The sequence below is a fragment of the Mus musculus genome, chromosome X (genome assembly GCF_000001635.26).
Source record: "Mus musculus strain C57BL/6J chromosome X, GRCm38.p6 C57BL/6J".
Lineage (NCBI taxonomy): Eukaryota > Metazoa > Chordata > Mammalia > Rodentia > Muridae > Mus > Mus musculus.
In genome coordinates, this window is record NC_000086.7 from 18229721 (window position 1) to 18244419 (window position 14699).

Consider the following 14699-nt stretch of genomic DNA (forward strand, 5'->3'; position numbering starts at 1 on the left):
CATATATTAGAAACTATGAGAGCATTGTTCTGGTAGGATTTTTTCCTACTTTTACTTGCATTGTATATTTCTTCCTTCTAAATAAGAATTGGCTCTTTATGATAGTGTAAGATTTTGTTTGACTTTTTATGGCTATCAGAAATATGAATTATGATTTTGGAAATTGGAAACCATTTCTTTTCTTTTCTTCCTTTTCTTTTTCCTTTTTTTTTTTTTTTTTGGTTTTGGTTTTGGTTTTTCGAGACAGAGTTTCTCTGTGTAGCCCTGGGTGTCCTGGAACTCACTCTGTAGACCAGGCGTTGAACTCAGAAATCCACCTGCCTCTGCCTCCTGAGTGCTGGGATTAAAGGCGTGAGCCACCACTGCCCGGCTTGGAAACCATTTCTTAAGGTTGGAAACCATTTCTTAAGGTTGAAACCTTAAACCTGAAAACAGTATAACCCTGTTTTTCATTGGATAGAACACCGCTGTTCCTTTTGATATGATGCCATTGCTGACTGCTTTCTATATGTTCCCCCGCCCCCATTTGTAGAAGGCAGTATCTTTTCTTTCTTTGTTCCTTTTTCTACTACTTGTCAATTTTTACTTTACCCGGTGATAGATCAATTGATTTATGTGTCTGTTTAATAATAGTTAACTTCACTCTACCTGTCAAATTTTGTTTTTACATTTGAGATTTGTCTGAGTTCGATGATATGTTCTACATATAGAAAGCAGAAAAAAATGTCTGAAATACTTTTGTATTTATGAAATATGTTTGGAAACTTACTAATGGCTTGTGTATGTGGCAATAAGTATGCCCTATACAGAAGTGTTAGAGCAATTACAAGTCTCTTAAGTCACAATTTTCTTTCTTAGATGTTTTAAGAGCACAACTCAGTTCTAATTAAAAAGTGACTATTAGTATTTACTCATGACTTAAATTTGTAGTTATATTTGGTGTTAAATTGCAACTTTATGAAGCAGTCAGTATATCTAACTTCACCTTTTAAAAGTTATGTTTGAAAATAACATTTTACGGGCTGGTGAGATGGCTCAGTGGTTAATAGCACTGACTGTTCTTCCAAAGGCCCAGAATTCAATTTCCAGCAACTACGTGGTGGCTCACAACGATATGTAATGAGATCAACATCCTCTTTTGGTGTGTCTGAATATAGCTGTAGTGCACTCATACATAAAATAAATAAATCTTTTTTAAAAAAGAAAATAAAAAAATTTACAGTAAAAAATTATGTGTGTACCAGCTTTATTTTGATATAGCTACAATGTATTCACTCTGAAAGTAATTTGAAAATGAGAAAATTTAAAACGCGTTTTACTTGTAATTATGTGGATATAGATTTTAGGCTTTTAGAAGTTATTCAGTTATAAACAGTAATTATTTCATAAGATCTTTCATTTTCTAGATGCATTGTTTGACTATATATGTATGTATATATATGTATGTATGTGTGGGTATATATATGAATGTACATATATGTGTGTGTGTGTGTGTGTGTATATATATATATATATATATATATATATATATATATATATATATATATATATACACATACATACATATATATGAATTTTCCTCTACATTTCTCTTCAGAATTGTAGTTTTTAACTAATGGACCATTGATTCGATTGCTACTTTTAATATTTTTGGTAATTATATAAATGTAATAATGATTCATGCCAGGTTTCTGTGCAGAATCTTGGATGCAGATAGGTGATCTTTGTTTCAGTGTTTCAGTGAGACCAGTAAAACTGAAGACTATTCTCTTAAAGCTTGGTTCCTTTTAGTTCAGTTCTTGCTTTTCTTCCCCAGAGAGGAAAGGGATGTTTTCTATTAAATAATTTCTTTTTGCAGGCTAGATGAGACTTAGAAATACAGTACAGTCTGAAAGTGTGATTGCTATGCTGTTCTTTCTGTCTAGAGGAAAGCCTGCTTTGCTGTCATACTACTTACATATCTTAAAATAGACTGTTTTCTATTGCTTTGGTGGCATACCAAAGGGATGTTTGAAGATATACAATCTGTTGAGTAGACTATAGAAAAGTGCAGAAAATCTTTGAGGTATTACATGTTGAAGGTTTTTTTTTTTTTCTTTCTTTCTTTCTTTCTTTCTTTCTTTCTTTCTTTCTTTCTTTCTTTCTTTCTTTCTTTCTTTCTTCCTTCCTTCCTTCCTTCCTTCCTTCCTTCCTTCCCTCCCTCCCTCCCTCCCTCCCTCCCTCCCTCCCTTCTTTCTTTCTTTCTTTTCCCCTGCCACTGTGCCCATAGTGTGTATATGTCCTGAGGGCATTAGAGGCTTTCAAATAAATATTTGTCAAGTGGATTAAGCATTTAAGATTTTGTGTTTGTAGTTCTATTATAGTTTAGTCACTTAGAAGTTACTGAAAGCCTTAAAATTTAAGAAATCTACAAATGCAGAGGCTAGCTTGATTTTTGTATATATGTAGCAGAGGTTTGTAATTGTATGTACAATAGTTATTGTATTCTTATCAAGTAGTAATTTTCAAACTTTCCTTTTCATATACTGTTAGATAACTGATAGTTTATTATTATTAGTTGAAGGTTCAAATTCACCAAGTTCAGTTTTGTTGCTTACATGTTGAAATACAATACGTGTGGACACTTTGCCCCTTCTTAGAATAGGAAACAAAACACCCATGGAAGGAGTTACAGAGACAAAATTTGGAAGTGTGATGAAAGGATGGACCATCTAGTGATTGCCATATCCAGAGATCCATCCCATGATCAGCTTCCAAACGCTGACAACATTGCATACACTAGCAAGATTTTGTTGAAAGGACCCAGATATAGCTGTCTCTTGTGAGACTATGCCAGGGCCTAGCAAACACAGAAGTGGATGCTCACAGTCAGCTATTGGATGGATCACAGGGTCCCCAATGGAGGAGCTAGAGAAAGTACCCAAGGAGCTGAAGGGATCTGCAATCCTATAGGTGGAACAACAATATGAACTAACCAGTACCCCCTGGAGCTCTCTAGCTGCATATGTATCAGAAGATGGCCTAGTCGGCCATCATTGAGAAGAGAGATCCCTTGGTCTTGTAAACTTTATATGCCCCAGTACAGGGGAATGCTAGGGCCAAGAAGTGGGAGTGGGTGGGTAGGGGAGTGGGTGAGGGAGCGTGTGAGTGACTTTTGGGATAGCATTGGAAATGTAAATGAAATAAATACCCAATTAAAAAATAGAAATACAATACTTAATACTTGGTGATAGTGTTTCTCTTAATGAAAGTTATTAGTTCTCTTAGGGCTTACATCTAAAAGTTGCCATCATGAATATCAGTTATTTTTATATAATTTGCTTAGAAATAAGCTTACTAAAGTTGATTAAAATGGTTTGGATTATGATTGTTTATTACTTTCAATGCTAAAGTTTTGTGGCAGCCTGGAAAATTACATAGTATATATTTATGGGACACTTTTTCAGAACTGTTGAAAGATTTGATTATTTTGTTTATTTAGCTTAAATTTATACCAATTCTATAATGCTCATTTACTTTAAATTTTTTTGTATGCTCAATTTTATTTTGCAAAACTTTGGTGTGAGATGTTACCAAATGTTTTGCATTTTAAAACATTTGCGTTAAATGTTGATGTTAACATGAATTTTTTTATGATTGCTTGTACTAGGGCAGTATAATACTACTAAACTACTAAGCTTAATTTCTCCTGAGGAATTAAACAAATTGTATACATACATTCTAAAAGGACTAATGAGTTTTATACTTCATGACCATTCTCATAATGAAAGCTTAAGAACCACTTTACGTTAAAAAGTAGCTGGACAGTTCAGTTGGATTTTGAATACTTAAAATCTAAAGCCTTTTCATAACTAAAAAGATACACATGATAATTTGATAATATTGAGTCTTGAAATTTTCTATTCTCACCTGCTTCAAGTAAATAACCCAACGATATGATATAATATATATATATATATATATATCAATTGAGAGCATTAAATGTACAAAATAATTCTCATTCATTGGTTAGTAAATTCTATTTGTGGAACATAGCTTCAGTATTTTGTTAGATCTGACATACCTGAAAAATATTTTAAGGTCCTTTCATACAACTCTTAAGTTTTTAATGCATTGACTTTCTTTCCTCTTATTTGCAGCATTTTCAGTTAGCTTTGGTTGACTGTAATCCCTGCACTTTGTCCAATGCTGAAAGTAAGTACTAAATACCTTTTGATACGTGTGTTCAGATCATTTTGTTACAAATGATAACAACACTTAAAATCATATTAACAAATTCTGTGTAGTTTTTCTTCCACAGTTATTGAGGCTAACTATGGGTTGATATGGCTACTTTACACATAGAATTTAGGAGATTAAATATTATGACTAGTCTGTCTGTAGCAGATATGTATTGAAGTAGGCTAAACAAGGTTGATTTTTTTTTTAAATAGCTTACTAATTGTAAATGACTTAGAGGGATTGCAAATAACATTCGTTAGTCATTTAGTAGATATGCAGAGGTTTATGTGGGAGCTCACTGATTGTGCTCTGGTGTTAAAATTATTGAAAATACTTTGACTTTATTATAATAGTTTCATATGTCAAATACAAAGTTTGAGGTGACATTTTCCAGTTAATTAAAGAAGAATGCTGTTGTGAAGTATGTTCTGATTCAGTGGTTTTATTTTCTTTTTCTATATAGATTTCTTTTCCTGTCCATTTAATATACTCTAAAGTAACAAATTTGATAATTGAAGAGTGCTTTTTAGAAATTATCAATTTTTTTAAAAAAATATTTCTTGAAAAATCAAATAAAAGAATCTGACTAACATGAAAATTTCAGTAGATGTTGTGTGTCAGGAAGTAACCATTTTGCTATAAATTGTTTGGGTATTCTTTTCCATTAGTTTGTTCTATTTCCTATTCTTCCTTCCTCTTCCCTCTTCCTTCCTTCTTAAGGGAAAAGTTGAAAGAGAACAGTTGAAAAATATTGTTGTATTAACCTGAATACAAAGGTTGAAGCATAAAGTGTTGCGCTAAAGGGTACAGATTCAGTACCCAGCTACTCTGTCATTCTGTCCTCTGACTTAGACAGCAGTATAGAAAAATGTTATTGACAAGTAGTTTTGTTGTATGAAATGCCTAAGGAAAATTTTAGATTGATTAGTGAAAAGTTGCAGAACTTTTAATATGACATGGATTAACAGCATGGGCAAACTGCAATTGTAGCTCTATGGTAGAGCATTGTGCTCCCCCAAAAGAAGTCTAAGGTAAAGTGAGCTTTGACAACCATTTCTGTAGGAAAAATGTTTCTAGCAGTATTTAATAATTTTATAATTTGAGAAACAAGATCATGGTGATGTGAGACGTTTTGTTATGGAATACAGTAGTCTCCTGGTATTTGTTTTGCTAATTCTGAATAAACTTAGTCTCATGTCCTTTTGTGGCAATATTAGTTTATCTCAAATGTAATTTGGTGGTGAAATTTTTTTATTTATTTGTTTTGCTCTATTTTAAAGAGGACCTTAAAGAACTTAACTGTATGGTTTTTTGTCTTGTTTTGTTTAATATAAAGGGCAACATTGGACTTAGTAATTCTTGGAATAATGAGATCCTTTTCATTAGTCCATAAGATTGCCTAGAAGAAATTTATAGAGTAGCAATAGAGCATCAAGTAGTTAATATTTTGTTTTGATTTTCCAATTACGATCACACAGCAGTATAGAAAAATGTTATTGGCAAGAAGTTTTAGTATTTTAGAAGGCTCCGTGTCTTCTTGCTATAATAGTCTGTCTCTCACATAACAAGGAAATAGTACAACTGGAATACTCTGTAAGAACTGCACTGTATTAGGCAGAGAGGAGTAGGTAAAGGCCCTTAAATATCTTCTCTATAACTTAAAACTTTAATTATTGTTTTTGGGTTTTTTATATTCTAAAGATATTTTAATTTTTACTTATGTGATGTTTAACATAGCGTAATATTTTTGAATTAGTATGTTATTTTTAAATTCATTATATGCTTCCTTACCTTGTGTGATGTTGTTACTCTGGTGTTCAGCCTGAGAGAATAAGCATGAAGAATCACCCATAGAAAGGAATAAAATGGTAGCCTTCCAAACCTTGTCCCATGCTGTCAGAGTCATCATTTCAGAAATCTATACTGATAACAAGTCTCTCTTAAAACTTGATCATAGCTTTGGACCTTGTGGTTTATTTTTTTAAACAAATGTACACAGGCTATATTTATGTAATTTTGAGAGGCTCTGAGAGTGCTTGAAATCAATTTATAAAATCGAAATCGAAGTATGGAGAACATAAAACACCAAAAAAAATTTTTTTAAAGAGAAAAGGGAAGGGAGAGATGGAGGGGAAAGACAGAGGGACAGAGACGGAAAGAGATAGAGAGACACACACCAGTTTTTATTCTTGGTTTGCTTTCATACATGGGTGATAGAATATCAGTAAGGAGGAGCAATAATATCCAAAATATTCTTTTTATTAATATTAATATAATACATAATATAATACATAAACATAAAAATATAAATCTAATAGCTCTTGTTTTAGTATGTTTTCTGTTAGATATTGACTTTAATACACATTTGACTTAACCTCAAGTACATTTTGAAATGTAAAATTTTGTAAGATTTCCCTATTTACTTAATGTTGTCATTTTAAACATTATAAAGTATATACTCATTTGCCATATCTTTTTACATTAATAATTAATAACACATTTTGTTTGATAACTAACAGTGACTAATATGGTTTATTATCCTATTTGTTCTTTAGTGTGACTGTATATTTTTTATTAAAAGCAAGTAAAAGTTCTTCTATTACTTAAATCTATGTAATATAAGCCATGCCTATATTCTGTAATGTTATTCTTGCCTAATTTTTCCCAAACCTTGCTGTACTATCAGTGACTTGTTTTTGTTTTCTATCATTCTTTATAGTTCAGTTTCACATTGCCCACTTATATGAAACCCAGGTGAGTGTTTTAATTTACCCAAGTGAAAAAGAAATATACAGTATTCACTTATAATCATGGACTAATGAAATTAAATGTATGCAGGAAATTTCATACAATTTTGGCTATTGTTACATACATATACTCATTAAGTTTAGTCAGAATATTGTTCAATCAGTTAATAGACAAGAAACTTGATATATCCAGAGAAGAATCACTTATAACTTGCTTATAAACTTGATTTGGTATTTCTAGTAATTGCATTTACTATTTCTTTTGTGGTGGTGAATGCTTTAATCTCTTGTAGATGCTAATTATAATATGTTGTTTTTAAATGATTTTTTTATCAGTCACCGTGTGTGTGTGTGTGTGTGTGTGTGTGTGTGTGTGTGTGTGTGTGTATCTGCATGAGTTGGTGTACACATGTTTGCAGGTGCCCTTGGATTTATGGGAAGTTGTGATCCTCCTGATATGGTACAGAGAACAGACCCATAGTCCTCTTCAAGATCAATAGGCACTTAGCCATCTCTCCAAACTTTTATTTATTTTGATTGTTTTGCATTTTTTTGTTTGTATTTGTTTCTTATTACTAAACCTTTAATGAAGTTATCATTGTTTTCTACATGATTTGAGGCAAAAGCCAACTTCGTGTTTCTTGATATGATGCAAACATTTCCAAGCATGTCACTGTTTTTATATTTCTCGTTTTTGAGTTTATAATAACATTTTCACAGCGTATTGTCTTTCTACGATATAAATCTGAATATATTAGTTAAAATAGTTCCCTGTCTTCATTACCTTAGGTTACAACCAGTCATCTTAAACTGACTTAGCAAGGTCTTTGTAAGCACTCTCTGAATTTTCTGCTCAGTCTTCTAGTATTCTAAGCATTTGAACATTTTTCTCCAAAATATACTATCTATATACAACATGGTGTATTTTCTGTTTCTGTCTTTGGTCTTCTTGCTACTTTGCAGCCCCAACCATTTCCAGTATGTGTTAGATGATCAACAATATCTTTTTGGTTGAAGGAATTAGGTTGAGTATGTGAGCCCTTATCCTACTTAACTATTGCATATTTAATTTTTGTAGACTAGATAAGATTAATGTCTTAGGATTTAGTTGAGTTCATGAGCAGAAGTTCAGTTAATAAGTACTGATAATCTTAATGTGCAGTTGTCTAAAATGATGATCCCTCCTGATGTATATATATAAAATAGTTCCTTAGTTATTTCCAATGCTACTTATTAATTTCATTTGATGCTTAGAATGAGTCAATAGATGGATTAGACATTACCTTTTATATTTAATTTGTAGATGTCAGATAATAAGGTACATGATTTGCCTGTGGCTCATATAACCAGTTTAGTATTTGTCCCTACACTTTTTTTTTATGATTTATTTGATTCAGACAGTTAAATAGTAGTAGTAAGAAGAATAAAAGCCACTGCAACCTATTGTTCTATGAAATGTAATTTAAAGGCAGTGTTTGCAAGCTTTCCACTTTTTGACTTTGAAGGTGTTTTAAACCTTATTACTTTTGTGATAATAGCTTTTGGTCATGTTAAAACTTTGCAGACAGTACTAAATTTACCTATGGGATTTGAAAATACTGTAAGGATTGAATACTATAATTATGGCCGTCTTAAATTTAAATTTATAGATGTTATAAATATTTTGTAATCTTTCATATTCTGGAAAGATTATGTATATAACAGGATTTTACTTTTTTATCTGTGATTTTTATTATAGTTTTTGGGGGTGTTTTATATTATTAAGTTTCTTGGGCACTTGCTAAGCAGGCAGACTATACTCTTGGATGGAGAGTACTCTGCTGTTATTAATATTAAATAAAATTGAGGTGATTTACATTATTAAATGAGTTTAGATGATTTTAGCTATTGGGAGTTGGCAAATACTTAAAGGTCATATTTTAATGATACATTGTTATAGTGGGTGTTAGTACTAGTATTACTTACATCGGAAATTGGAACCTGTCTGGTGTTAAAAGGAAACATCAGTAATAGAATCAGCACTTTCTTACTTTAAGTTAGTTTTTTGGTTTTTTAGTGTATCAAAGCATAGTAAATATTATATAATTCTTAATATTGGAATGATTTTTATATTTGTTTTCTTTTTCTCTAAATTTCTTTTTATGCTCTTTAGAGGAAGTATCATTCTGCAAAAGAAGCTTATGAGCAACTTTTGCAGACAGAAAACCTTTCTGCACAAGTAAAAGCAACTATTTTACAACAATTAGGTATGTAATAAAATGATATCTTATGTGTTCTTCTGTATATTTTTCATAGTTGGTAAAAAATAATCTGAACCCTCTTCTAAGTATTTCCCATCTTAGTCTCTATATTCTAATTCTTGTCCTTTTAAATTCTGAAAATTCTTCTTAACCATTGGGTGAGAAAGCATGAGAATTCCTCGGTACGAGGTTCATTTGTAATTTATGTCCAGTGAAATTAACTAATTTGCCTACAGTCAATTAGTGGTTTATGAACTTCCTTTCACGGCTTCATCAGTATTAATCACTAAAATATTTGTCTTAAAATTACTCAAACTCTAGCACACTATAGGTTTTATAAGCACACAATCCTATTTAGTGTATGAAGATAATGTAACCATTTAGGTTTTCTGATTACTATCTTGAAAAGAGAGCCAAGAAACCCTTCAATATTTAATTTTGTTACTTAATTATTGAATCTTCCCCCCCTATATTTTGTATTTGATTTCTTTCTTTTGTTTTGGTTTTGGTCTGGGAAAATTAGTTGTCAGTTTTAAACTAACATTGTATATATGTATTTTTATAATAGTTGTTTAATGTAATTTTGAAGTTAAAGTTCCATTTATTGTGATTGACTATATATAAATAATGATATTACCTGCTGTCTTGTTACTTGTCCTTTGCTATGATAAAACACCACGACCAAGGCAACTTATAAAAAGAAGGATTTGTTTTGGGATTGTGGCTCTAGATGGGTAAGAATATATCACAACATGGCAGGAGGCAGGCACTTGGCAGGAACAACTGAGAGCACACATCTCCAAACATAAAGAGGATCCAGAAAGTAGAAGAGGAACAGCAGACAGACACAGGGAGCTTTTGAAACCTCAAAACCCACTCAAGAGACATACTTCCTCCAGTGTCACAAACTGGGAACTAAGTATTCTAATGCCTCCTTCATACCACCATACTTTCATATAAACCTTTGTTTTTATATTTTAATTTTGTCTATTAGAATTTTATTTGAATTGTCTATATTTTTAAGAATTACAAGAGTATCAAAATGCCTTTAGTGAACTACAGTGTTTGAGTAATGTGAATTTTTATCATTAAATTTAAACATATTGCTAGTATAGTGAAAAAGTTTTTGCGTTTTAACTTGGAAAAACACGTGTGATGCTTTCAAAGTTATTTGCCTCTCAACTAATGCATGCATATAAATGTTTTCCCATGCATTTTTAGCTTCTTAGAAGAATATATGTATATCCTTCCTATCTACCAATCTAATTACTATCTATCTAATAAACACACACATACACATACACACATATTTTTAAGAAACAGATTGGAATATTGTGGTTTTATTTTGTTTGGTTCCTCAGTCACCTGACTTTCCACAGTGTTTTGTTAAATTTCAGAATATAAAAGTAAACTCATGACTTTGTGTAATTGTGTCTGCTTCATAGCAAATTGCTTTCTATTTCTGGACCAGTTCCTATTAGAGGCCATTTCTTTAGATCTTGGTTTCAAAAAAACACACACAAAAAAACAAACAAACAAAAAAACAACTTATGGGGGTAGAGGACCTGTGGCTATCAGAAAGGCACCCACACCTTTCATTCTTGTTTTCTCTCGGGGATTGAATTTATGTATTCAGGTTTGTACAACAAACAGTTTTGACTGGTGAGACACGTCTTCTCCCCCATCCCGCACCGCCCCCCTCCCCAGCCAATCTTGTTCTTACTAGTAATAGGAGGAGATGGGAAGTGTAGTTTGATTTAGAATACAATATTTCATGATGTGTTATTGTTCTTATTATTTTTTGCTTCATTAACTACTAAGTTGTTTTGTTTTGTTTTGTTTTCCAATTACGTGGTTGTTTTGCTTGCATTTATGTTGGTGTGCCAAGAGCATATCTAGTGCCCTCCAAGGCCAGAAGAGTTGCCTTTAATCGCAGCATTCAGGAGGCAGTAGCAGATAGATCTCTGAGTTTAAGGCCATCTTAGTTTACAAACCAAACAATTTTAAATAGTAGTAAGCATTAGATCTCCTGGAATTAGAGATTCAGAAGATTGTAAACCACCATGTGGTACTGGGGATTGAAGGTAGATTTTCTCAAAACCAAACAAACTCACAGCCCAGTGTTCTTAACTAATGAGCCACCTCCATATTCATATTCTTAGAAAAGTTTATTACTTTTAACATTTGAATAGGTCTTAGTTCTATTTTTCAAAGTTCAGTATTCTAGTCTATATTTTACATACAGTGTGAATTATGTTTAAGGAGATGGGATTGTGTCTGTATGTTAATTGAACTATCATTACTTATTTATTCCTTGAAAATAAATACTGAGTTAATAGAATGTCTTGGAAATTCTTTGCACTTATATTTTATGTGAAACAGTATGTATGATGTTTCTATCTTCTTTGTATAAGAACATGACTGCTAATAGCCAATACAGTCTTGTTATTTATAATTTTGATCAATTATATGTACATTTAAAGTGGATATGTTTGATTAGTGGTAGATTTTTGGAGTTATCTAGTGTTTGTAATCTACTACGTGTTAAGTAATTGTTTTTAAACACTTTAATTTCTCTGAAACATTGTTCATCTATTTAGTATTACGTTCCTATGAAAAAACTTTATTATAAGAATTAATAATTCTAAAATACCAAAATGTATATTCTCAAATATATCAATAATACATTAATAAGAATGGTTATTTTTATTAAATTTTTGCTTTGTGTTCTTAAAAATAGAATTCTTATATAATGTTTATTAATGTTTTAAAGGTTGGATGCATCACACTGTGGATCTCCTGGGAGATAAGGCCACCAAGGAAAGTTATGCTATTCAGTATCTCCAGAAGTCCTTGGAAGCAGATCCAAATTCTGGCCAGTCCTGGTATTTCCTTGGAAGGTGAGACTTAACCAGATAATTATATTCTGTTATTTATAGTCCTAATAGCTACGAGATTTAATTTCAACATCAAATGTTACTTTACGTTTTTACTTTGAACAGTATTTTTTTTTCTTAATAGATTATAATAAAGATTCCTGAAAGGCAAATGATAAAAATAAATTTTAAGTACAGAAGTTTTCTCATAACCTTATCTTAAGAGAACATTTTCTAGTTTCATGAACCTGAATTGCTATTAGTTTCTTTAAAAGATCCTTTACTATTTTTTGAAAAAAGATACTACTTTTTTCAGTGAATTACTTATATACTCTACCTCATGTAATTCCTAGCATTTGAATAATAGTAGACCTCAAGTCACACTTGAAATCTTCTATTTTTTAAGAAAGTGAGTAAGTTATTGTTGAACTGTCTGGAGAGAGACATTGTCAGAATTTTGTTCAGGAGTTATTTGATATACGCTATATATGTATTTGATAAATTGTCCTAATCCATTTTGCCGTTCACCATATAGTGGAAAACTCATTATACTAGGCACCAAAAGACTCAAATTTAAGTAAGGGCTTAGTTAGGTTTTGTAGAATTGTGGATGACATACATACATACACACACACACACACACACACACACACACAGAAACACACACACAATCACCCTTTTGATGCTTCAATTTTCTCCTCTACTTTTTCCTCATTTTTACTTTGAGAAGGAAATTTTACAGGGTGTTTTGATCATATTTACCCTTCTCTCAACGCCTCAGGATCCCCCTCCCCCTTTTACTTACCCAGTCATCCCCAATTCTGCTGCTTTACACTCTTCACAAACACCCTACCATTAGTGATTCCTGAGCTCTGAAAAGGGAATGTATAGCATAAATGCCCCATTTAGGACTGGGTATTTTCATTCTCTTAGACTCTGTACTTGGACCACTTGAGGGTATCTGTTAATCATCATCTACTGTAAATAGAAGCTTCTCTAATGACGGTTGAGAGGTGAGATGTCTATAGTTATAACAAGCTATTAAGAATCAGTTTAAAGCCGGCCAGTGGTGACGCGCACCTTTAATCCCAAAACTTGGGAGGCAGAGGCAGGCAGATTTCTGAGTTCGAGGCCAGCCTGGTCTACAAAGTGAGTTCCAGGGCAGGCAGGGCTATACAGAGAAACCCTGTCTTGGAACGCCCCCCCCCCAAAAAAAAAAACCCCAAAAAACAAAATCAAAGAATCAGTTTAATACTATGTCCATTTAGCAAAGTAATAGTAATAGGTTCTTTCCTAGGACTATAGCCTGTCTAGTCACAGGTTCTTGGCCACAATAGTGGTGCTGGGTATGAGTTCCATGCTGTAGCTTAAGTCTATAATTAGAAAGTGGTTGGTTATTCCCAATATGTTCATGCCACTGTTACACAAATGGGCATATCTTTACAGGCCAACTGTTATTCTAGCTTGCAACGTTCACAGCTGTGTGGAGTTGATAATTGCTTTTCTCCTCCAGTAGCATGGCATCTTCAAGTTTATAGTTCAGTACCAGCTTGGTATCTCCTATGTTTTATGATTCCAGTGTGTGCTATCTTTTATAAGGGGGTTGCACTAAATTAATGGTTCTTGGGAGACAAGGGAAAGTGTTACAGAATGCTACTGGCACCTCATGGGAGGAAACTAGGGATTCTGCTAAAAAAGATATTTAAAAACAAAAGAGTCTTCAAATGTACAGGACAGCCAGCCCTTTATAACAATTACTTGCCTGCAAAATAGATGATCTGTTGTATACATTCCTGCTTCAAAGCTTATTTTCTTAAATTTCCCTTGAATTCTAGTTTTATAAGATTAGTTTATAATGAATCATATCTAGAATTACTGTTTTAAAATGCAGTGATTTTTTTTTCAGCTTCATTAAGCAGTATTTCATATTTTTTTCTTTCCCTCAGTGAACTAATTGTGTATTCTGAACCACTGAGATATCTTAAACTTTTTCAGGTAGACATTAAATTTTCCTGACTTCTCAAACAAGGAATAATTATCACAATCTAACTTGTTTTATGGTTGAAGATGATCATTTCAGACAGTAATTATTCTTCATCTATCATAGTATTCTAGGTGTGTTTTAAACTTTTGATGCTTTCTCATAGTCACTACCATGTAATGCTCTGCTTTTATCATGAGAAATGCTTATGAATAGAAAATACTTTAAAGTTTGTTTTCCTATCTTTGTCCTTTGCTTTTGTTCCAATTTGATCTTATTTACTGACCTCTTGTCACAAATTCTTTTTCAGTATAACAGTTTTTGCAGGTAGTATTTGAAACTTGCTTCTCTGCTTTGTCAGTAAAATTATCTGATTCTGTCTTATCTATGATAGTAATGCCTTAGGCCTGTTTTCTACTGCTCTCTAATGGATGTGCTGTGTTCTTTCAGCTTTTTTTCATATAGATAAATTTCAAAGGTAGATTTCTATAGAGCTATTTTAAATTTTGATGTTTCTCTAATAGCCTTACCTCTTACTCATATACTCCAAATCAGCTTCATAAAACCATCCTCTTTTTTTGAGGAGAGGGGTCCTAGGCTAATATATCGTAACCAAATACTTTACTACTGCTGT

The 14699-nt window shown here is 32.1% G+C and overlaps 1 protein-coding gene across 9 annotated transcripts in view; it reads left to right on the forward strand.

The window, feature by feature from the left end:
- Positions 1 to 14699, forward strand: part of Kdm6a (lysine (K)-specific demethylase 6A) — a 119075-nt gene that overhangs the window by 68859 nt on the left and 35517 nt on the right. For all 9 annotated transcript variants that reach the window (XM_006527594.4, XM_006527595.4, XM_006527596.4 and 6 more), the window contains exons 7-10: positions 4140 to 4194; positions 6941 to 6975; positions 9121 to 9214; positions 11982 to 12108. In XM_006527594.4, coding sequence (XP_006527657.1) covers positions 4140 to 4194; positions 6941 to 6975; positions 9121 to 9214; positions 11982 to 12108 — 311 coding nt within the window. The remainder of the gene's footprint in view (positions 1 to 4139; positions 4195 to 6940; positions 6976 to 9120; positions 9215 to 11981; positions 12109 to 14699) is intronic.